The sequence below is a fragment of the Monodelphis domestica genome, chromosome 8, assembly GCF_027887165.1.
Source record: "Monodelphis domestica isolate mMonDom1 chromosome 8, mMonDom1.pri, whole genome shotgun sequence".
Taxonomy (NCBI): domain Eukaryota; kingdom Metazoa; phylum Chordata; class Mammalia; order Didelphimorphia; family Didelphidae; genus Monodelphis; species Monodelphis domestica.
In genome coordinates, this window is record NC_077234.1 from 37,651,318 (window position 1) to 37,677,689 (window position 26,372).

The 26,372-nt window shown below is 37.1% G+C and overlaps 1 protein-coding gene across 8 annotated transcripts in view; it reads left to right on the forward strand.

Annotated features, from left to right (window-relative positions):
* Window positions 1-26,372, forward strand: part of NAALADL2 (N-acetylated alpha-linked acidic dipeptidase like 2) — a 1,419,153-nt gene that overhangs the window by 935,078 nt on the left and 457,703 nt on the right. For all 8 annotated transcript variants that reach the window (XM_056808005.1, XM_016424651.2, XM_016424653.2 and 5 more), the window contains one exon: window positions 17,278-17,428. In XM_056808005.1, the coding sequence (XP_056663983.1) occupies window positions 17,278-17,428 (151 nt within the window). The remainder of the gene's footprint in view (window positions 1-17,277; window positions 17,429-26,372) is intronic.

Consider the following 26,372-nt stretch of genomic DNA (forward strand, 5'->3'; position numbering starts at 1 on the left):
CCATTGCCTAGCCCTTACTGCTCTTCTGCCTTGGAGCCAATACAGTATTGACTCCAAGACGGAAAGTAAGGGTTTTAAAAAATAAAAATAAATAAATAGAACTAGATGCAAGAATAAGAAAATTCATATGAAGTAGGACGGATCAAGAATTTCAAGGGAAATTTTAAAAGAAACGTAAAAAAAAAAACAAAACCCTAGCATTACCAATTTACAAAGTCAAAACGTTGAGGGAAAAAAAGAAGGAAAAAAGCCTATGAGATCAACAAATAGGCTGCAAACTATGTACCAGACTATGCTAAGTTCTGAGAAAACAAATACAAGAAAAAGACAGTCCCTGCCCACACTAGTTTACATTCTAATGACCAAAGATAATACATAAAAACAGATGAAAAGATATGTGTGGTACACACACACCAATATGGAGACATGGTAAAGAAAGTCCAAGGAACAGTCAAGAAAGTAGTGAAGATCTAACTCAAGTTGTACCTTCCTTAAATGGAGGTTCTAAGAGGAGCCATCCAATCAAATGAAAGCCTGGGGGATAAAAGATACTTCCAGGATGTGAATTTTAAGATTACAGTGAGTTTCCAGAATGAAAAGGTTTCTGGAACATAATGGAGAAAGTCTAGAATGAATATATCTTGGAGAGGCATGAATGTAAGGGTAGGGTAAAGGTTCCCTACCAAACAAAGGATATGTCTTTATCATAAACAAGAAAATAATAGGAAATGAAATGGATAGTTTTGATTACCAAAAAACTTTTTAATAAGTTGTTACACAAATATGATATAGCTAAGACTAAAAGGAAAATGAAAATATATTTGCAATTTCTTAAATAAAAGTATAATTTCCAAGATATATAAGGAATTGTTGCAAATTATATGAATAAGAGCCATTCCCCAATGGATAAATGGTCTAATGATATTAGCAGGAAATTTTCAAAGATGGAAACTAGACTATCTGTATGAAATAAGAATTCTTTAAGTACCTAAAAGAAAAGTTCAAATTAGAGCAATTCTGATATACCTCAAAGCCAACACACTAGCAAAAATGACCCCAAGAAGAAAATGACAAATGTCATAGAGGCTACAGAAAAACAGGCACATTGATACTGTTGATGAAGCTGTGAATGGGGCCAGACAATCTGGAAAGCAATTTGGACTTAGGCACAAAAAGTTTCTAAACAGTGTATGACTTTTGATCTACTTAATGCCGTCAAGGTATGTGCCACTGCTGACCCCTTAACCAACAATTCCACAGGCTGAATCTCCCTTGAGAGGAGAAATCAAAAGAAAGAGAGAAATGCCTTTGCCTCATAATTGCCTGTCAGGTTTCTTTTATGTCAGCATCAGTCATTGTTTTCTAAGCCATGGTCCATTTGGTTTGCAGAAACGATTTTGCAAGTTGACAAGCCTCCATGTCCCCCAACTGTTCAAATACAAAAAGAAAACTGGTCATCCTTTCCTCTAAATTTTGCCATCTCCATCTAAACAGATCACAGATGTACAAGTGTCTAAAAATGTTTGTAGTTTAAACATCTGAGAATTACAGCCCTGTATTAAAGTCTGCCATGACTCTCCTCTTCACCAATGGGCCCCTTATAATTGAGACAAAATGACACATGCCTGTACTAATTTCTCTATTAATTTGGCATTGTGTCTTTCTGTTCCTGGCTTTGTGGAAGGCTCTCCCCCTTGGCAGGCTACTCTAGGTTCAAATAGGAAAGCCAACCTTCATTCCATCCACAGGGTGAGCTTGGCAGCTGTAGGACCAGATGCTGCACTGCTGGATACCCTGTCTGATTTGAGTCTAGGGACTTGGTCAGACTGCTTTGGAAATATTTAATTTATCCAGATGCCTCAGTCTTTCAACTTTATGCCTGCTGTGATGAATTTGTGCTATTCCTATATGTTAGGATATGCTAGCATGTGCAAACACTTCTTAATGTCCTTAAATTAATATGCTGAATAGCAAATAGGGGTCTTTTTCCCAGCTTGGGTTTATTTGATAGGGCTATTTCTAATGCTCCAATTTCCAATATGAGCTCATCAATTTGGAGGACAGTCAGCAGGACGCATCACAACCCGTCCTCGTCTGCCCATTTCTGTGACTCTTTTCTATGTAGTACACTAAATCATTTTGGAGGATTGATGTCCAGTTGATATGGTAGGAGATCTTCCTATCATTCTGTCATTGCATGAATACAGATAGAGGATGCCTTCAAAGGTTCAGGGGATCATAGATTTAGAATTGAAAGGGCTCCTCCATGATGTCTAGTCCAACCAATTCATTTTACAAATAAAGAAACTGAAGTATTTGGTTAGGTGCTTAAGATCACACAGAGAGTAATTGACAGACTTGAGATCTGAAATCTGGTTCTTTGACTTCAAATGGTTTATCCATCTCCTGACACCTGTTTAACAAGTATTTTTCTTCTTCCCTCTCTGCCTCCCTCCCTCCCTCCCTTCTTCCCTCCTTTCTTTCCTCCCTTCTTCCCTTCCTCCCTTCCTCCCTCCCTCCCTCCCTCCCTCCCTCCCTCCCTCCCTTCCTCCCGTCCTTCCTTCCGTCCTTCCGTCCTTCCTTCCTCCCTTCCTTCCGTCCTTCCTTCCTTCCTTCCTTCCTTCCTTCCTTCCTTCCTTCCTTCCTTCCTCCCTTCTATCCCTCCCTCCCTTCTATCCCTCCCTCCCTCCCTTCTTCTCTAACATCATCCTTTCTACCACTAATGCACAATCCCTCTTTTTATTATGTTTCATCTTGCTCATGTCCACCCTGCACTTTCCTTTGCCCTTTGGCTGATGCTCATTTATAATTCTGTAGAGACTGTGGTGTCAGCTGACTCAGAATCCTACAATATTGTCTGAAGAATATTACTATTAAACAAGCCTTTGCTTCTGGGGAAAGCTTTGAGTTATTAAAAGAACTATAAATGATATCTTAGAGGCAATTAAACCTGCTTTCTTACTCCTGATCATTTCCAGCTTGGCTTAGCTCACTGTCCATTTGTAACATCTCTCTATAGGGGCTGATGGAGAGCCTCTATGACTCACCTACCCCATGGAATATCCTATTTTGTACCTTTGCTGTCCAAACAGTTTTCACTGTGTGCCCCTGCCTTTAAATATGCATATTCCCTTTTACATGCATGTTCCATTACTTACATATCACATATACTCTTGTCTGTTAGTAAACAAGCATTTATTAGGTATCTTCTGAGGGCCAGGTGTGGGTTAACTATTAGAGATATAAAAACAAACCCAACTCATCCAGGCACTGCTCTCAAGATCTCTGAGTCTAATGAGGAAGGCGCATGAAAACAGTTATGTACAGACAAGCCATGTACTACTCTGTGGCTCATTCTATCTAACCCAGGACAGAAACAGGGGTGGGGATGGAGAGAGGCGGCTTTTATTCCGCACTCATTGCCATGAAGAGCTGAGTTCCACCTGTGAGAGACTCCTGAAGTAGCTACAGAAGGATGGAGGCGTGTGGCTGGAAGTGCGTACATTGGATACGTGTGAGGTGGAGATGGGGATGAGGGTTTTACCAATGGCACCTGCCCAGATGTTGCCATGGTACTCGCAAAGTCCTCTCTTAAATGCTTGTTGATGCTCTTTATTGAGGCAGGAGAGGGAAGTCATGGGCTGGTGTTGCAGCTGGAGCTGGTGAGGGGGAGTGTTGGGGGTGTTAGATTTAAAATAGTTTTGAGCGTTAAATAGTTGTAGATAAGAGAGTAGGAGCCATAAACTGTGATAATTAAAATGTTTGGGAGCAAGGGAAATATATAACAATTATGACCGCTGAAATATGTTTTCTACTGTGTCTTGGTTTTATATAAATATAAGATGGTCACTAGGGAATATATTCCCAATTTATGAATATGCCCAAGCCAACTGGATTTTATAGAGAAATTTAATTTATAATACACTGATTAATCAATAGAAAAAGAGAGAAAGTAAGAAAGGAATAAGAATGAAGGGCCTCAAGCCAATAAGGCCTAGACCTTAGTCCTAAGAGATAAATCAGTCAGTTGGTTTTATCACTCACCCAAGATCTCTCTAGGTAAGGCTTCTCATGCCAACCTCAAGCTCCACCTTCAAGAGAGCCTCCTTTCAAGAAATGTTTCCAGAGAATTCTCCTCTTGACTCCTCCTGAGTTCTCCTTCCACAGCCTCCTTCAAGACCTCTCTAGGAGCTCTCCCTCCAGGACCTCTCTCCTCTCAGCCTCCTTCAGAGCAAAAACCTCCTCGTCCTTCAGTCCTCAGACCCTGCTGTCTTTAAGCAAACAATCTAAGTTCCCTCCCCTCAGTTCTCACATCTACCAATCACTGTCGATGTCTCCCCTGTGCCAATGGTGGCTCTAGCTTAACCCAGGACCGCCCAGAGGTCTGTCTCCTTTGCACATGTCTGTTGAAGGTCATATTCTCAAATAATTAAATCTTGATCTTTGCTGCAGCCCTTCCTAAATCCTGTTACTCTGAGTAGGGTGGAGCTTGTAGTTTCCAAGACCTGGTTCTGTCATTCCAAGTATCTCTATTGTATCAATTCTAAAATCAATCATGACTCAAAGAACTTCCTGTTTTATGCTTAAGCATAGGTCAAAGCCCTTTCCATTGTTTAGCAAAAGGTTTCTGTCCTAAAGTAGTCTTAAGTAGGGAGGAGAAGGATCCTCCCATGCCAAGGAGTTTCATATTCCAATAGAGTTCTTACTATTAGTAGGGAATTTTTTCAAGTATGAAATTTCCCAATGGGGAAATTTCCAACATTCATATGTCTAAGAAATTTTAAGGTTTACAGGGGAAATGTTGGGTGTGCTCGGGTGGAAGACAAGCCCTAGGCTCCACTATGGCAGAGAGGGGTGGGAATCGATCCATCTTTCTACCATTAGAATAGCTAATGTCACCCCTCTCTTTGGGTCAGAGCCAGCTCCCGGTTTTGAGACTGCTGGGCTTATTAATGATTAGGATAATAGCTAGCATTGATATACTTCCTGCTGTATGCCAGGCACTGTGCAAATGTCTTTACAGATGCGATCAAGTTAGATCACTGTAAGAAACTTAGGGAGGTATATCCCATTGTCAGCACTATTTTACAATGGAGAACACTGAGAGATCAAGTGATTTGTCTAGAGTGACAGCTAGTAAGTATCTGAAGCCAGATTTGAACTCTCATCTTCCTGACACCAGGTCCAGTGCTCCGTCCTCTGGACCACCAGGCTGATCATCAAATTCTTTTTCTACTTCTTTTTCCTTTTGTAGCTAGTTCTGTGGTACACTTTAGATAGATTGTGGCCCTCATTTAGATAGTGCTATCCCATTCTGAGATTTGATGCTCATGAAAAGCTTCTCCATCATCTAATAGGCTATTGGGAAGGTTTTTAATAACATCTCCTCAGATCTCTTGATATCCATTTGTGTAGTCCTTTGAACTTGTCAAAGCACTTTTATATAAGTGCCTTCCCTGGATCCATATTCTGTCAATGTAAGACAACTGGGGCATGAAGAATTTGGAGGATTCTCATGGAAAAAGGCATTTGGACTTGTTTGGCTTGGCCTTAAAGGACCAAACAAGGATCAGTGTGTATTCACTCTTGAAATGGCAGATTGTGATTAATAATGATAAGATTAACAATAATAATAATTATCACTCATTAATAGCTAGCTATGGCAAAGCTCATAACACACAATAGCTCTAGGAAATGGATGCTATTATCCTCATTTTTCAGGTGAAGATAAGAGAGCTTAAGCATCTAGTCTGTGGTTTCACATCTAGTAAAGTGAGATTGTAGGTGAACTCTGACCTTTCTGACTCTGACTGCAGCATTTTATCCCCTGAACCACCTGGTTACCTAGAAGACACGCACTAATGATGAGGACTATCAAAAAATGCAAGGAGTTGTTTCTTTCAATATATCTGCCACCACTTGCGCTCTTGAATTGAAGACTGGATGATCCGTTCTAGGAGATGCTTTGAGTTTTCAGTCAGGCATGAGTAGGTCTACTTGGATTTTTGAGTGGATAAATACTTTCCTATTGGTGTCAAATGATAATACACGTGGAAGTGATAATCCAGTGGAATTGCTTGTCTGATCTGGGAGGGAAGAGAGGAGGGAGAGAAAAGGAATCAAATAACTATGGAAAAATACTTAAAAATTAATAAAATATAAAAACAAACAAATGACCCTTTCGTGATGAGAAAATTGGTTGACTTGTTCATGGTCACACAGGTGTTGTTTGAAAGGCAGAAGAAAGATATAACTCCAGATTCTCTGAGCCCAGATCCAGTCACCACACTGCTATATCTCTGAAGCAAGTTCTAACTCAATGATCCTGAGGTCACCAAGAATCCAATGAGGAAACTAAGGCATAGAAAGGACAAATTTATATGTGGTTTTTAAAGCAGAGCTGGGTATAGAACCCCAGTTGTTTGATTCCTAAAGCCAAGTCCTTTCTGTCACATCTATCCCCATTATACTAAGTGCTATTGACATGGGCACTGTACCTCCAGAAGCTCAGGCAAACTATTATCAGGAAAATTCCTTTGCTCCCTTTCATCCTCATGACTCCTAGCCTAAGACATCCAATGACCCCTATAGGACTCTGACATGATTGTCCTCTTTTGATCCTCCTTTAGATTTAAGATGGACAGAGATGCACCTCCAGGCTACACCTCGATTCTATCATGCTGTATCTCAGACATCTGTCTGTTCCCTAAAACTAAGGAATCTTTCTGAGGGTCATTCCCTATGTCTCCAGGCAGACCCCAGTCAGATAACCAAACCCCTGACTGAATGCCTGAGGGTTTACCTCTCTAGAGTCCTGTCCACACCATGACACAGCATCTGTTGTAAAGAGTTGTAAAGAGTATAAAATCCCCAGAATTGATGGCATGGGGGGAGGAGGGGACTCAGCTTTTCCATCCATGCTGTCCTCATGGGGAACAGCCTTTCCTTTCATGCTGTCCTCCCAAGGAACTGCTTCCCATCTTGCTGTTGCACCTTGCTATCCTCCTGGCCACTCTCAACATTACCTCAAAAATTAATATATTTCTCTTTTTGTTTTTAAGCTAAGTTTTGGAATCTTGCATTCTTGCAAAAGGTATCCTTCCCAAACCCCAGGGGTACACATCTGAACCCCATAACACTATTATATATGGGTACACAATGGTGGGACTCCATAGCTATGTCTACTCTGAGACCCTATTGATGACACTAACACAATGATAAAACCACCCTTCAGGAACTAAAAGCCCACGTAGCCAAAGCTGACAGGTACATCTCACTTTCAGGGTGACAGAGCACTTCCACGTTGGAATCTCACAACTTGTGTGCTAGATAATTCAGATGTGACGATCCTTCTTTTATAGTTGAGAAAATTCATCCTAAGTAAGGGATGAGCACCTTGCTCAGGGTCAGACTTTTACTAATCAGGATTCATGTCTTCTGATTCTGTCTGTTGTACTATCAATTACACGAAAGAGGATGATTTACCTTCTTATGGTGGATGATTTCAATCCTCCAAGACTAACCCTTCACTGTCTTCTCCTTTTTGAGATGAGTCAACTTTATGGTTGATTCTTTTCCAAAATATGCCCAGGTCTAGTAATTGAGACTCTGACTTGCCTGGCCTTTCACATGATTAAAAAAAACATATGGTATTAGAATCGGGAGCTGAAAAGATTCTTAGGAATCATGGAGTATCCTCCCTTAAATGTGCAGTTAAGGAAACTAAGGCACAGGAAGGAAGATTTGTTCAAAACCTCAGGGATCGTCAATGTCAGAGCCACCAACTCCACTTTGACCATACAACATACCCACAGATAGGCAGGGCATGAAATCAAACATTTAACTCAATCCACCAAAGAACATTTATTTGTTCTCTGAATGTTCAGGGATAAAATAATTTATTTCAGCAAACACATATAGAGAAGCAACTTCCTTGAGGAGACTAAGATACAAAAAAGTATATCTTTTTTCTTATTTAGTGATTTTGTTTTGAGTCTATTAGGTAGAAAAATGAACCCTGTGAGGTGGTTGCATATATTCAAATTCACCCTCTATGAAGTTATAATTATGTAAAGTATGGTCATTGGTTCCAGCTTAATGGAAATATGCACTGTGAATTTGAATAATGCCATGGCTTCCTTGGCTTCATTATTTACAGGAATCCAAATAAACCAACCTATTTGGTTTTGTCTGTTTTTTAATACATGGATATATTGTCTTGTAAAAGAATGGAGGATCCTTGAGATCAGGGATTAAATCTTCATTTAATTGTATCTTCAGCACCCAACATAATAAGCTTAATGAAATGATTATTGATTGATTAATTGATCATACAGAACAGCATTCATTGACTTTTCTATTTTTTGAGTTGCCTCCTAAAGATTAGACAATTTAATTTCTGTTGTGAATATCCAGATCTGCTTCAAGTTTAATTTGTATAACAAAAAGAGAAGGGAAAAGGAAAAAAATTAAAAATAAGACTTTTATTTTCATCATTCATCATTCTTTAGTAATTACTCTTTTCCCTTAGGGAAAAAAGTGATAAGATTTGGACTTAAAAGATTAGGGCAGATAGGTAGATAGCTTAGAGCACAAGGCCTGAAATATAGAAGACCTGATTTGATATCTGGTCTTAGAAACTTACTAGCTAGCCTCAGTTTCCTCTTTTATAAAGCTAGATGGAAAGGGAAATTGCAAACCATTCCAATATGTTTGCCAAGAAAACCCTTAATGAAGTCAAGAAGAGTCAGACAACACTGATAGGAGTGAACAAGAAGAACATAGGAAAGATGCATTTACATTCCAATGGGATATATCTCTGTATGCCTAAGATCTTTAGCCTACTCTCAAACCAACCTGTCAATTAGGAGATCAGGAGTCATATTGTAAGTGTCACCATACCTAGCTATGTGATTTTGGGTAAAAGTCACAACCTTTTCACATCTGTAAAATGCTGAGGTTGAATGAATAATTCCTAGTCTCTCCCAGTCCTAATATTCTAAGTAGTATTTTTTCAAAAAAAAGGAAATTTGTGAAACTTCCTACCTATATGCTATGAGGTGAGAAAAAATTTTGGTGATCTTCTTTCTTCTACTGGCATACATACAGCATAGCCATGTTCTTCAGAATGACTTTTTCTTCTTGCTCTTTGTATTTTTAAAAACTGCTGAGTGCTGATTCAAGACTGAGTCTCTTATAACTAACTTTGCAAAGAAATCATCTATTGTGACAATTTGAGAATACAATAGAAATGTAAAAGATTTGGGGCCACAGACTCCTCTAACAGTGTAAGCATTTTTTTGTCCTTGACTAGAAGCAATTCAATTATTTTGTTTCTGAAATAAATTAAGTAAAGCTTATTGAGTCTGATCAGCCTTTGTTTCCAGGGAATTACAGTTCAATTTCATTTTTAATTAGAATTGAACATTGTGGATTTCTTAGCCCTGGTAAGCAAGATCTAGCAATAAAGTGTGCACTTAATTTGTATTAAGTTTCTGAAATCTAGTGGAGGGAATGAGCAATATGTCTGGTTAATATTTAAACATCTCACAATGTTCTGTTGTAGAAATTTCCATTTATTAAAGCTTCTGTGCTCTAACAAATTGCTTTCTCTTTCAAATAAGCCTACTATCACAATCTGAGCAAAATGTATACAATAGGAAGGGAAGGAGAAATAACAATGCACATTTAACTCTATCTGATAGCCATTGTCATATTCAGAAGCTTCTCTAAATACCTTGAAAAGAAAGGATGGGGGCTTAAATATTATTGTGCTAATAGGTGCAGATGTATCCAAATGAAATAGCCTTTATCTAATCAGGGAATCACTCATCTTTTTATGAGAGAGCATCAAGTACATTTTCCACCTTGTTGAACCTTCATGAGAAGAAACTGTCAATTACAAAATCAGTTGTCTTAATGTTTCCTCCTTTTTCAATTTTTCTTTCCTTGCTCTATTTTCTGTCTTGTTTGTACAGTGTTCAGTTATGCTATTCATTAGAATAGGAAGTCGTTTCGAGATGTGCAGCAAAGGCTTCTTGCTGTCCATCATTTCTGTGAACTTGGTCATGAATATAGTTCTCTCCCTGGCATTCTGTGTTACTTAATACAGTACCCAGGGTTGATGGGTGAGATAGGGAGGCATCAGTGAATGCAGCAGTCTTGTGGGCCACCACTTCAGCACAAGAAGCATTTGAACTACGCCCCTAGACATTTGGAATGGGAATAGAGCAGGCTGATTAGATGTTGAATCTAGTTGCAGAAACTGACAAAGTCAAAATGGATTTTTGCCACGTTATTGTTGAAGTCATGTGACTTGGAGAATAGTCATTTTTAAAAAATGTAGACATAAATGACTTCTCTCATCCTTTCAAACTGAACATTGGTATTCATGTTAGTTTGCCTATCCTAAGAAGAAAAGATTATGGTATCAGATTTTTGCTTGCCATTTTTCTTTCTGAAAGCAATATCAAAGGATGAAAGTGGCCATCCTAAAGTTTCCTGGCCACTTAAAATGTTTTCTATTTTCCTTTTACCATACACACACACACACACACACACACACACACACACACACACACACACATAAAGAATTAGAAAAGGGGACATATAAATGAAATACATTATACCAAATTTTTGCTTGATCAATAAATGAGTCAGCAAATGTTTATTAAGTAAGTGCCATATACTGTGCCAGTGGTGAGGTCACAAAAATTAACAAACAAAAGAAGCATTTTTCCCTTAAGGAATTTATATTCTATCTGGAGAGATGATTGATAGATAAGTATATACCAAAAAAAAATAAAATACTAGATAAGTTAGGAGTGGGAGGCATCAGATGGAGCAACCAGGAAAGGCTTTCCTATAGAAGATGGCATTTGAATGAAGCTTTGAAGGTAACAAGTATTATAAGGGATAGAACAGAGAAGGGAGTACATCATAGGTATGGGGAGTAGCCAAAGCAGATCCCTGGGATGGAGTGTCATGTATCAGGGATAGCAAGAAGACTAGTTTGTCTGGACTATAGATCGTATGAAGGGGGACAATGTGTGTTCAGGTAGGTAAGCTGGCATCAGATCGTGAAGGACTTTAAATCATAATCAATGAACATTTATTGAGTTTGTATTTAATCCAGAAGTAATAATAAAATTTTGATGACGGCAGGATGGGTACTTTAGGAAACCACTTTGGTAGCTACATGGTTGATGACTATCTAGAACCTTCAGGAAATTGATCATTATGAATATTTAATTATTCAATAAGCATTTATTAATCATGTGCTAGGTGAGAGGCAGCCTCAGATTCAGGAAGAGCTGGGTTCTAGTCCCTAATCACACAAATGTTGGAAGTCTGACCCTGGGACTGTCACTTATTTCTCAATGCCCATAAACAACTCTATGAACCTATAAGTTACAAAGCAGCTGCCAATCTCTTTGGTAAATGGAGTTACTTCAAAAGATTTGCTTTCATTGTTGAAATAATACATCTAGAACTCTGCCCTCCAAAATATGAATAGATGCATTGATAGATAGTTGGATGAATAGATTAATGAATAGATACAAGGAAGATATGTAAATAAGTAGGTTGGTAGATGATAGATAAGTAAATAAATGGATAGGTAAAATGTGTCAAATGCTAGGGATGAAAAGAAAAAACCAGAACAACCTCAAACTTTTAGATGCTTATTGGAATAGATGAGTTTTCCTGATAATCTAGGTCCTATTTCCTTTGAGTAATATAGATATACAGTATGTGTATTTAAACTTAAGCCAATGCTAATTGAAATCTTTCTAAAATCAAATTAGTATTTCCCTTGGCCTTCTATCAAATATAAATTTAAAATTTAACCCAACCTATATTTTTTGGCTGTTGGATATTCTTTGGCTTATTTCTTCATCCTTTATATGTACCAATACTTGCTGATTGATTACTGATAAATTAGTAGTTCCTAGAGTTCCTTGTTTCCCCAGTTTAATAGATGAACTCTCATTGTGTTGTGGGGTGCAGAGGTGAACCCCTGGGGTTCAGGAAGAATTGAAAGAATGCAAGACTCCAAAACTTAACTTAAAAATAAAAAGAAAAATTTATTAATTTAGAAAGTAATGTTGAGAATGGCCAGGAGGATAGTACAGGTGGAACAGTAAGATGGAAGGCTGCTCTTTGGGAGGACAGCATGGATAGAAAAGCTGTCCCCCAGAAGACATCCATTCTAGGGATTATATACTCTTTACAATAGTGAGGACATGATGCTATGTCGTGGTGAGGATGTGAATCTAGAGTTGAAAACCCTCATTTGGTGGGGCGTTTGGTCATCTGACCAGGGTCTGTCTGGAGACATAGGGGATGACCTAGTTTAGGGAACAGATGGATGTCTGAGATACAGCCTGGAGGTATTGAGGTGAGGTGTAGCCTGGAGGTGCATCTCTCAGTCCATCTCAAATCTTCAGGAAAATCTAAGGAGGATAATCCTCTCAGGGTCTTATAGGAGTTATCAGATGTTACAGGAGGATGTAAAGGGAGCAAAGGAATTTCCCTGATAATAGTTTGCCTGAGTTTCTGGGCATACAATGCCTATGCCAATTGTTGATAGAATATAGGGCTGGGGGGGGGGGGGGGGACAAAACAGCTAGTAGGCAAGTACATGCCTTTTATCAAAACTTTAAAAGGTTTTAGGAAGAATTTTTTTAAAGTCAGTTCAGCAGAGGAAAGATCCAGAAAGAAGTATGGCTCCTTCTTCTATCCTTTGAGAGTTTTATGTTATAGAGATTTCAATCCAAGGTATAAGAACAAACAACTGGTTGGCCAGCATGTAGGTAGTGTTTAGAAAAGGGCTCACTTGATAAATGTATCTGCAAATAAGTATAAACATTTCATAAAATTTAGGCAAAACCAAAACCCAAACTTTTTAGGTGGACCCAAGACCAAGGTAGACCAAAAGCAAGACCTGGGAAGGACCTCCTCATTCCTTACATGGCTCTCCAGATCACTTGGAGGGTCAGTGTTATCCAAAGCTTACATTCTGGATTAAACAATGTTTAGTCACATATTTTAGCTGTGTTAGCCACATTTCCCCCATACCTTTTTTAAGTGAAGAACTTAAGTCCCAAGGAGGTAAAGTTGCTTGCCTTTTATCACTAACTAGTTAGTTGTAGAGTTGGGATTAGAAAATAATGTTCCTTCTACCTCTTATACCAAATCACTGCCTTTCTTAGATCCACTCAAGCACAGAAATATTCTTATACACAGATGTGTATACATCCCCCCCACACACACAATCACATATGCTGATATTTAGGGTGCACAAAGTATTAAATTCTACTTGAATATTGATATTTGTTTATTGATTATTCAAGAACAAAAGAATTTAATTCCACAACCATAACTCCTACTATGTACAAAACACTGCTAGAGTGTAAGGGAAATTCACTGATGATTGTAGCAAGCTCTTTGAAGGCAAATTTACAGTTGTTCTTGTTTAGTGCCTTGCACAAGCCAGATGTTAAGTAGTTATTCAATTGATGAATGAAAGAAACAATAAATAAATGAGATGGTTTCTGCCCTTAAGGAGTTTACAGTCTAATAAAAATCAATGTACTGATTATTTTAAAAATAAACATAATGAGAATAATTACAAATTCAAAGTAGTGAAATACAAGGTTGGGAGGGAAGGAAATAGTAGTTGAGGAAATGAAGAAGGGTTTCATATAGAAGGTGGTCATAGAATAGCATCTTGGAGGCATAAAGGTATTCTGTGAGGTAGAGGTGGAAGACAATCAATGCAAAGATATGGTCAGTTTGCTCCTTAACAGTGTGGAAGAGGGAGAGTATTTCTCAATGAGTGTGGAAAATTACTCTGAGGCCAGGCTTTGAAGGACTTTAGAAATGAAATAAAGTAGTTTGTATTTTATACTAGAAGTGATGGGAAGACACTGGATTTTATTGAATAAAAGAGTCACATGATCGGATCTATACATAAGGGAAAAAATTGATAATTGAGTGTAGGATAGGCTAAAGTGGGGAGAGACTTAAATAATTAGGGAAAGAAATTTAGAAGCTGTTCCAGTTATCTAGAATAGAAGCGATGAGGGCTTGAATGTAGCAGTATGAATAGAATAGAAGGAAGGGGCTAGATGGATAGATGTTATGGATGATGAAATAATGTCAGGAAACTGATGGGATATATGTTTTTATATATATATATGTGTATATATATGTATATATATATATATATATATATATATAGAGAGAGAGAGAGAGAGAGAGGGAGGGGGAGGGGGAAGGGGAGGGGGAGGGGGGGAGGAAAAAGTGAAATAAAAAATAGCCAAACTCGATATAGACTGAACCATTTGCTTCCTGCATCAGAACCATCCTAGGAAAGATTGTTGCATTGTGGTATTAAATTTGCCTTCTCCTCAGGCAACCTTCATGTCAAGGCCTGGCATGGACCAGTGAATATTTCATTCCATCACCCCTGGCTAGCTATTTGCCCAACTATTCATGCTAGTAGTTAGGGAAGTCCAGCTTTTCCCACATATCAGTTCTTGTCACTAACCCAAGTTGACCAGCTGATAAATAAAGGAGACATCAGCTGTTCGACCAAAAACATGACCGTATTCAAATCTGCTTCTTTTATATGATTCTTTACTGTGCCCAAAGGTCAGAAATGGACCTGAGAAGGCCATGTGAGGCTACTCATCTTTTACCAAGCTAATACTGCTCAGTTTTAGATTAATTGAATGAAATAATCTTTGGATGAAAAAGGCTACGCACTAGTAGAGAAGGAACTGACAAAATCTTAATGCAGATTGAAACATGCCATTTTTATTTCCTTCATGAAATTTGCTCTAAATTATATATTTTTTTTCTATAAGTAACATGTGTCTTCTTTTACAACACGATGGAAAGGGAAATATGTATTGCATAGTAATACATGTATAACCTTTATCATATTACCTGCCATCTTGGGGAAGGTATAGGGATGGGAAGGAGGGAGAGAAAACAATTATGGGAAAATTATACCAATGTATAGTTCAAGGAGAGGGGGAAACAAAATAAAAAAATTATAATCTTTGAAGCAAAGATATAGAAATTTTTTCAACCAAAATGGATTATATTTTTTACAAAAATAAAATATAAAGTAAAATCTAAATTTGTTCTTTCCTAGAAGGATGGACAAATTGTATTAAAATTTCCAATACTTTGTATGCATGGGCATATAAACAACTCTGTGATAGAAATAGAGGATGGACTCTGGTTTTATTAACTTAGGAAACTCTCTTTATTGATTCATATCAGTATATATAGTCCTACAGAATTGCCCAGAACTGCAAGTCATTATGTAATTTTGTCAGGATCTCACAGAAAGAATGTCAGAGGGAAAATTTGAGCGCAGATCTTTCTGGTTTTAAAACTCTCTCTCCTCACTATACTACTCTCATCGCCATGAAGATTCCACCTCCAATCTTGTATACATTGCTACAATTATACAAAGCTCCTACTTGAATCTGGGGATTAAAGGGATGGTCCTCTGAGAAGTAAGCCACTGCCTGCCCTAGTGCTTGCATCTCAGTGCTGGTTCTAAAGCATTTACTATGCAAAATGCTTTAAAGCAGACCCATTGGAGAACCAAGAAGCAGAACCAAATTTGGTGCTACTTACCTTTGTAATAAGCAAATTAATAAGGTGTGTAATGAAGCATAAAATGATTGCCAGCAATAAAGGATACATTGAAAGACCTTGATTTTTCAAAAGCCATGTTCTCCATGAATGGAATCAATAAGAGTAACATGTGCTTCCATTTCATTTTATACTTTACAAAGTGTTTTCCTCAGTATCACCCAGGGAACACAGTATTATTATCCTTATAGTGGATTGTCCTACAAAGGATGAGAAAGGTGGGATGGGAGGATTCTATGAGAAGTTCTATTTTTAGGTAGATAAGCAAGTTGTGTCAAAAATTAGTTTTATTCAATCAGTGTCGTTCTTTCCATTAAGTGCCTCTAAATTATTGAATATCTCACACGTATGTCAGCTAGGTGGCATAATGGATAGAGTGCTAGACTTGGAGTCTGGAAGACTTGGGTGTGAATCTTGCATCAGACACTGGTTTGATCCTGAGCATGTCATTTACCTTCTTTTGTCTCGGTTTCCTCATCTTTAAAATAACAGAGTTGTCATCCATGCTTCTGAGTACCCTTCCAGCTCTAAATAAGGGATCCTTATTGATCTGACCAGGGCAAACTCTGACCTGTTTTCTATTATTTTTTCTATTTTTGGATTTTTATTATTTTATTATATATTATATATATATAATATTATATATAATGGTTTTCTATTATTGGATAATAGATAAACCTCTTGCCCCAAATATGCAAGTGTAAGCTGGATTTGGAAAACTTAGATGGATTTGGAACTGGTTGAATGATGGAAACAAGAGAGTTAATTAGTGAATTTAAATTAACCTTGAGAGACTTCTCACTTGTCACATGTTTCATCACTGTGTAATTGCTTCTATTTCAATTGAATTCAACAAAAATTAGGAGTTACATTACTATTATTTTTACATTGGGATAGATATGGGGGTTCACTGATAAACAATGACACTGCCTCCACTCTCAAGGATTAAATAGTTTAGAATTTAACAGAAAGTCATGTAGTCCGTGAAAAGGCCATAGAAATCATAGACATTCTATGTCCCTGACAATGAAATAGGAAACATGGACATCCTGTAGGAAATATCTAAGAGGCGTCTGAGATTGATGCTTTGGGGAGGGATTCTTCTTAAAAGAAGGTAGTGTTTGAAGTAGGATTTGAAAGGGATGATTTTAATAGGGAGAAATTTGGAGAACATCTTTCTCTGGATGCACTTCAGTATGTCACAGTTGTGGCTTGACCAGAACAGAATACAGCAGGAACACATTCTTCCTTTCTCTGGACATTATGCTTCTGTTCATGTAATCCAAGATGAGATTATTTTTGGATACTATATCACATTCTTGACTGGGCAGAGCATAAAATGATCTTCAATATCATTTGAGAGGAGGGAGGCAGGCTCTAACCAGTCCAAAGTGTGTACTTTTGTACTTGAGGTCCCTTGAATAAAAGATGAGTAGGTTTCCTTCACTTTCAGATATCCTAGGAGAATATAATTCTATTAAAATTTATGAATATAGTACTCTTTACATCTCATTTATTTTTTTACCTCATTTATTCTTCACCCATTTAAAGGTGTTCTAAGTAGTCACATTTTTGCATTATTGTTCTCATCTCCCTCATTAGCTTTCGCTGTTGGAAAGAGCTGGGTTTGGAGGTGTTCTTCTTTATGTTGATCCCTGCGATTTACCAAAGACCAGCAACCTCAGCCACAGCTCCTTCATGGTTTCCTTGAATCCTGGAGGAGATCCTTCTACACCTGGTTATCCCAGTATTGGTGAGTTGGTCAATAGCCTTTAACCCTCTTTCCAAAAACTGGTGTGTTTTGAAAAGTATAGAAATTCTACATTGTTTGACCAAATGACATGATTTTGATTGAAAACAACAACTATTTGGCATTAACCTGTAAAACTCTGGGGGGAAAAGTTTCTTAAGAAATTGTTAAATTTGCTTATGATCTAGTCAATATTTTCATGATTTAATTTTTCCATTGATGATCTCATAACAAGAGGGAAATGTTTTCCTTAATTCAGATATGAATCTTGTGACAATCATTCTTAGACCAATTATAATAGAAATTGTTGTTATTTTTATGTTGTCCTGTCTGTCATTAAATTTGAATGAAATGAGTAAGATTCTTCATTTCAGCTGTTGTTATATTAATGGAGTTGCAAGCATACTCTTATATGTTAAATGAAATTTAGAATTGGGAGAAGAAGAAGGGATAGGATAATATATGCATGCTGAGGCAATTGAGAGTTAGGGCTGGTAGATCCTCTTATGAAAGAAGCATTATTTTCTGTTGTTTTTGTGGAAATCTGTAGTTGTTTCTAGAATTTTGAGCTGTGGACCAGAGCTTACCCTCAAATTATTAACTCATTTTGTTATTTTTTCAGACAACGAGGTAAGCTTTTTCACAATCGGTGAGATCACCATGGTCCAGAGTCTTGATCTGATTAGTTCAGAAATGGAATTTTATCAAGTTTTTATTAAGTTTGAGGAAACACATTAAAGCTAACTATACTCAACTGAGATGGATTCAGAAGTCAGAATACTATTTCATTAATTTACAGGAGGAGATATATCAGGCCTGAGAACTGAGAACTTTTGTCTATTCAAGAGTATAATCCTTCTATAATCATATACTAAAGGCAACAATTGATTTTGTGAATATGAAGGTAGAGCCTTTTGGTCTCCATCTCTACTCACTGTAATTTGACATCCTAGAGCGTTCCTCTTGGTGGTTCATATTGTAGTGAAATATCTCATACTATGAGGTTTATTTAATATTCTGTGCTACAATTCAGTGGGTCTCTGGACTATTTATCTACTGTCTGTTAACATCACTTCTGCCACCCAAACATATTGAAAAGAATGAAGAATAACCCTGTCAATTGTGACAAGGCTTCACTAGGTATTCTTGGTCCAGTTACTTGGACAAATGTCTAAAGACTGACTCAAATTGGCGCTAAATCAACTGAGACAATTCTGAACTGTTGCATGACAAGAGGAGTGGAACATAGAAATATTTGCTTGGTTTTATCAGTGCAGTGTTGAATAGTTGCAACATGGAATACCTTGGCATTCAAATGGAAAAGAATTGGTCTTTTTCTTAGCTCCTCACTATTCACAATCAGTTTCATTTACAATTTCCAAAGGGAAAAATAGTATTTAGTATTATTTATAGAACTATTTAAAGAATGCCTCTTTGTTGAACAGTTTTTCAGGAAGTCATTTGTTCATCATAAATTGCATGCTTTGATGGATTTATAGCTTCATTTATATGGGACTGCTTCCTCCCTAGTACAGGTCATAACTCCATCAGACCCCTTTGATCTATGTGAATCTGTCTATTTCATAACTTCCCAAAAATCTTCTTTAGAGAATATATCTGATATGTTTGAAGCAATCCACTAATTCTTTTAATATCTTTGTCCTGCAATAAATTTAGTGTATCCATCAGTTTTAATTCACTCTACATGACTGACTTATCTAATCTAATAAATTAAAAGTGAATTTAGATTGAAATACTAGGCTCTTAAATTATCTCTTCTGCTTTGGAAAAAATGGTTTCAGTAATGTAAAGTTTCCCATTTAAGATGTGGAGATTTATTTCATGATTTATTTAATATTGTATAATTGTTGTCACTTGCTTCTTTCCAAGCTCTTCTCAGACATAAGCTTGTAACGGTAATCTTTCTTGGTCTTCCAAACTGTCAGTACCTTTCGTAACCCAAACCTACCTTTTCTCTACTTTATAAGTATTTCCTAAATAGTTGTATGGGTACATGTCTTCTTGAAAGCATGCAAACTTCTTAAGGACATTTTTATCTTTATATTCTCAGTGCACAGCATATAAATGCAGCTTAATAAATGTTTTTGACTGTTTGATTAATAACTTGTAGAACACTTCCTTATGGTTATTGATCAACAGTAATTTGGTGCTATTTAATATACTTTTATGTCCTATGAGATACATTTAGTATCAGTTCAGGTTGCTTCAGCTTCCCAAGTACTATTCCAGTCATCACAGTTAGGATGGATTTATTTTGTTATACATTCATGAAGATGTGGAGATGGGGTCCACCAAATGTGCTAGAATACTTCCTTTATGTCTTTTGACATTTTGTGGTTACCTATAAACACATCTGTTATGTTGTCCATCAGTTATCTCTTGTATTTACTCCATAACCAGCCTACCTTTTTTCTTATGACATCCTTTATATCTACTTTGGTTACAAATTACAGCTGCATCATGAGCACTGTGCACTTCTCTATTGACCTTTGTGCAATTTTTAATTTTAATTTTCTAGAATTAATGATCATTCCGTGATTTTTAGCCATAATACAACACAAAAGGAATATTTTTTAAGTTAATGTTTATTTTAAGGTGATTTATCTAGAGTGATAAGAAAACATGGCTTGCCCAGGATCACAGTACTAAGATCAGAGGCAAGATTTTAATTAGGTCTTCCTGATTTCAAGAACACCTCTCTAACCAGTATACCAGAGGTGTAAAACACACAGCTGATAGGTCCCCTGTGTCCCACAATACTCCAAGTGTTTCCTAAACAGAGTAAAATGAATTGAGAAATATTTAGCAAAAAATTACAAGAAAACATAGGGAATATTACATTTTAAAACTAAGTCAATATGCAGCCCAAAGGGATCCTTCTGTATGGATTAATGACCCCTGTTTTTATTTGAGTTTGACCCTACTATAACACACTAGACAGATTCTCTAAGCTTGAAATGTTTGCTGTAAATGGAAATAAATGATTTCAACACATAAGGCTATTAATTTCCTCGAATATGTGCCTTTTTTATTAATTATAACCTGGAGTTGGAGTCAGGAAGAATCTTGCCTCTGATACTTCCTAAATGTATGAACCTTGGAAAGCCTCTCTTCTCAGTTTCCTTGTTTGTAAAAGGATGAAAATGAAATTAGTACCAAACTCATTGGATTGCTATGAGGCACCAATGACATAAAATAATGTAAAGCAATTTGTAAACTTAAAAATACCATTCCTGTTATTTATGCAGTTTATTATAATACCTACTACGTGCCAGGTACAGTGCTAAATCCTGGGCATACAAAAAGATGCAAAAGCAGACCAAAAACAACTCTCCCTACTCTGTCTAATGGAAGAGACTATATGCAAACAAATATTTATATACAAATAAGATATACAGGATAAACTGGAGTTAATAAACAGGGGAAAGCACTCTCTTTAAAGGTAATTGGGGAAAAGTTTCTTGTAGCTGTTTTTTTTTTTAGTAAAACCAGAGAAATCAGGAGGAATAGATGAGGAAGGAGATTATTCTAGGCACTGAGGATAGCCAATCACATGCATGAAGTAAGGAGACGGAGTGTCTTCTTGAGACCACTGTCACTGGATCCCAGCATGTATGGGCACCCCTGCAAGTGTAGAGTGTGTGTGTGTGTGTGTGTGTGTGTGTGTGTGTTGGTGGGGTAGGGAAAGAGAATGGTGTTATAGGACTGGAAAGGCAAAAGGGAGTTGAGTTGTGATGGATTTAAACGCTAAACAAGGTATGTTAGATTTAATCCTGAAAGTGGATAGCAAGTCACTGGATTTATAGAACAAGGGTCACACGGTCAGACCTACACTCTAGGAAGGTCAGTTTGACAGCTGAGTGGACCAGAAGGCAGAGAGACAGGGAGCAAGAAGACCATGCAATGGACTGTGACAAGATGTATAATGAGGACCTGCAGCAAGAGGGTGGCAGTGGAGAGTAGAGAAGAGTCTACAAAAGATGTTATGAACATAGAACCGAGGGGACTTACAGATCAGATACTGGGCATGAGGATGAGGAGTTTAAGAAAACATCTGGGGATGAGTCTGAGTATCTGGGAGGATAGCCCTGGTTTTGATGATAATAGGAAAGGAAGGAAGAGGAAAGGCTGGGTGTGGAGGAAGGGAAGATGCTTACATTTGTATATACGTGTATCCAATTTAGTCATTTAAGAAGTGTAAATGCTTCAAAGGAAAGATAATGCAAGGTTTAAGTATTTAAATTTCTTTTACACTTAGTCAAAGGTTTAATTTTGATAAGATGGAGAAGTCGTGATACATTACGCGTGCATCAATTTCTGGATGACTTTTTCAGACTGGTGGTTCAGTAGGAGAAGTCCTCCTATTTTACCATCTGATCTATTTTCAGACCTTTTTCTTGTTGGGTACCATCAACAGTTCATCCTTTGGGATGATCTTAAGGCTAAATTTATAGATTCAGCCTCCTCAGACATTGAACAGTAGTCCACGAAAGCTATTACAAAGTTCAAAAATCGACTAGAAAAAAGTATAACACAAGATGGTGATTATGTTGAATTTCAATTTAAAAAATCAAAATGTTAAATAATCTTGCAAATTTATTTTCATGAATTTCATGCTTTCATACCTGTGGTTATTAAAGAATAAAACTGAACTAAAGTTTTTGGAACATATTGCATGTGTCTGTGCATACATATATACACAGATATATAGATTAAGATACACTATAAACATGTACATATACATCTGTGTGTATATATCCATATTTACACATATACATAGATATGTACATAAACATGCATATACATTATATATCTGTGGCAGTTATTTTTTAGTTTATCCATATGTAATATGTGCCTTATTTATTTAAATATATGTACATATATAACACTTAATTTTGTGCAGTATGTCTCTTCTGTTGCAGAACCCATTATAGTAAAGATATGTTTAGTTTCTCTATAGCTTCTCTTCAGAGTACAAATCCATCTTCAGACAGAAAAGAAGCTAAGTAAACCAAGATATGAAACAACCTATTTGTCAGACTTCATATGTAAATAGCAAAATGCCATTGCTATGAGGACTGAGTCCCCTTTACTTAAGATAAGGTCCCTGGTAATAGGATTCCTATCTTGGTGGCAGAGAAATGTAAATTAGTTCATGAGGAATTCTCAGGAAGCACTGATGGAAACTGGTATCCATTTGAAAATGCTGAAATGTAACAGCTCAATTCAATAAAACCTCATTCTGTTGACATGGATTATCAGTGTGATTTTCTTTTAAAGAAATTGGGGTACCATTGTGATAAAGGAAATAAAAATGACTTCATATTCAGAGTTCAAAGATTGACTTCATGCTAATTGTCGGAAACTTATATGTACATACATATTTTATATACATATACATAAACACATACACACTAAATATGTATAGTATGTGTTGTGTGTATATATGGTACATTTGACTGTAATACACACGAAGTGAATGAGAATGGCTTTCTATGTTGTGCTGTCTGAATTATGCATAATAATTGTTTTGGTTTTCAACTTAAAATATATTCATTTAAAGAGTTCAGTTTATTTGTATATTATGTACATGCATATCTATCATCATATATTAAAAGAGACTAAAAGCTTTGCATAAAGTTTGTGTTTTTTTAGCTTTTGCTATTTTGACCTTTTAGTCCTGAAGTTTAATGCAGATTTTATATAGCTGAATTTTTTCTGAAGGGAAAAAATATTCAAATTTGCCACATTATTGAATAGTAGCTTTGCATTGTTCTGTTGTTAAACATAAGTAAAGACTCCCACTAGCATCCAGATCCTCAGATCCACTTTGTGCTATTTCTATATCTAGCACTGGGACCTATAAACCAAAATGTCAACATCCTAGTTTATGTCTCTAGCCTTTCCACCATGTTTCTATCAGGGCTAAATTCTTCACCCTCTATGTCTATATTTATATCTCTCTCCAGCTCCCCACCCTCCTCATCCTGTCTGCCAAGAGTTGCTTCTCCAGTTTGGCTCGAATCCACTCCATTCATTTTCATGAGAAGGTGATGCTAGCTTATACTATATTTTCTACTCCATCGACATCCCACCAGTGACTCTTAATACCTGTTTGACTTTGAGGGAGCAATTTAATGTCCCCAGCCTGTTTCCTCTCACAGTGTGAGAGGTGACTTCAGGTCCCACCCAAATCAAGCTCCACAGCCTAAGGCTCTTACATTCCAAAAATGTGAGCTTCTACTGAGACTGAAAATGATCCTGTCTACTTCATGTCCCCTTCTCCCTTTCAGCACATATTCTATTTCCTGGCGGTGTTCAGAACAAGTTTGAAGAATGAAAAAATAAACAAATATGGGAGAACTAGATGTCACAATAAGTGTGCACATGTATGGATAGCTATATAAGTTATTTGGAGGTTTCCTTTTGTTATGGATTATCTACAGAATTATTTTCTTTATTACCCTGTATAATTGAGGACTGCCTCTCTTTAAATGTAAAATCCAAAGAGCATATGCATGTTAGCTACTCCTAACACAGCTGTTTACAGTTTAGTGTTGAAACAAAACACTGTAGAGTTTTCCTAAATGAAACATTCTCCATTTCTAGAATTCCCCAATGAGTTTTTGAATTTTAAACATGTAAAAATAAATCTTGTAATGCTACTTAAAACTGTTATTGCATTTGCTTCAAACTGCTGCTATTGTAAATTTCAGTCTAATGCAATTTCATTTGAGAGATGTATGCTGTATGATAAATGTTTTCTCATTTTGTCTTGCCTATCAACAGCCACTTGATCCTAAAATTTTCAGTTAAGATTGAAAAATAAACTCTTTAAAAGAGCTATTATCATAGAAGAACCATGTGTTAGTGCCCGGGAGGATGAACATGCACTGAAAACTCTATCAAGTGCAAAGCCATGTATTGAGGTGCTTCATACCCAAGGACAGGCTCATTCTAATGTAAGATGCGAAGTTTGTGAGGGCTGGATAGTGGGAGGTGTTGGTGAGAATTCCTTTTTAGAACCAGAATTAATTTGCCTGATAACTAGAAAAACAATGGTATTATTATAGATTCATATACAAGGATTCACTAATCTTTTAGTCACTTTAGTCACTTTCTTCAAAGTACCTGCTCTTTTGTTAGGTTCTTAGAATACCAAGATAAAAATGAAACATTCTCTGTCTTCAAGACCTTATCTTAACCTAACCTTACCTTAACAAGGAAGAGAAATTGAAGTATGAAATGTAGGAGGGAAAGAAGTAAGGAGTTGCCTTTACCTGTGTCTTCAAGGACCTTACCTTCTATCTGAAGGGATCAAATTAACTCAGAAGTAAATACAAATCTATGCCATGCAAATACATGGTAATTTCATTCTGGAAGCACTAGAAGCTGGGATTGGAAGGGATTAGGGAAAAAAAAAACTATTGTAGAAGCTGAGCTGGGAAGAAAACTAGGAAATCTAAGAGGTGGAGGTGAGGAAGGGGTACATCTCAGAGATGCAGGATGCCCCATTCAGAGGCATCATCATAAATAGAAAGAAGGAGCAGCAAGACCAATTTGGCTTCATTATAGATTATGTGAAGGGAGGAACATGGAAGTGTAAGGGTTAAATGGGGGTTTTGACTAAGTAAGAGAGTTATAAATTCAATGTTGTGGTCGCCGAATTCAAAATATTATCTGTGAGCCAGAAAAAAAAAAACTGTTGGCAGCTTTTATTTATAACAAGGAAGAGAAATTGAAGTATGAAATGTAGGAGGTAAAGAAGCAAGGAGTTGCCCAGCCTACTCCAAGTGCTGATCTGATGAAATTCAGCTCCCTCCCAGACAAAGTTCCAATCTCCACGTGGAAGTTTGAACCATTCATCAGCAAGCCAATGAAGGATCCAAGGAAAAGTCTCTCCATAGAACTCATGCTGAAGGGAGTGACCCACCAAAGTGCCAACAATCAGAGAGGGTCTCCTCTCCTCGCAGAGCCACCAAGGCAGGAATCTCTCCAAGCCAGAAGTTCCAAGGAGCAACCAAAAGAAGTCCCCAGGAGCAGTCCTCCAAAGTAGAAGACCAAAGGAGAAGTGAAAGGGACAGGAAGTTCCAGACTTTTTATAGTCCTTTTTCATGTCACTTCCTGTCTGAGGGTGCAAACTCTTATCAAAGGATTCACAAGTTTCTGACTGATTAAGATAAAAGGATGGAGCTGGCTAAGTGACTTGTGAATTCTCTTACTTGATGGCTTGATTAACTCAAAATAGACAAAGAGAATAAAGAATTCCGTTTCACAGAATAAGGGCTTTAAATGGCAGTTAGAGCAATTTACGTATTATTACAGAGAAGCGATAGACAAGGGAACTTTTCACACAGAGCAGTGATTTGGAACCTCAGGTTTTAAAATATCAATTCCAAAGCTGGGTTGAGGATGTCATTAGAATGTCTGTACTAATTAGGATGCTATTATGATAACCTCCATGAGAGTTAATGAGAGCCTGACCTAGGATGGTGGGTGGAGAGAAAGGGATCCTAGAACAGAATTCATGGAGGTAGAACCAACAAGACTTGGCCATGAAATTGGATGTAGTGAATGATTCCCAGATTGTGTTCCTAGTTGACAAGAAAGACATTAGTGTACTTGATAGGAAGATGATTTTGGGGAAAAGATAATGACTTCTGCTATAGTCTTATTGAAAATGAGAGACTTATGTAATATCCATTTGGAAATATTTTATTTTCAGTTAGTGATTTAGGTCTGGAGCTCATGAGAAAGCCTGGGGCTGAATGTATAGGAATCAGCTGTCTAAAGAGGGTGAATGGACCCAAAGAAGCTCATGAGATTACCAAGGGAACGCAGGTCAAGAAATAAAACTAAAAGGCCCAGGGAAAAGAGGCTTAGGAAACCAGAGTCAAAGAGTGGCATGTGGCTGATGATTCAGGAA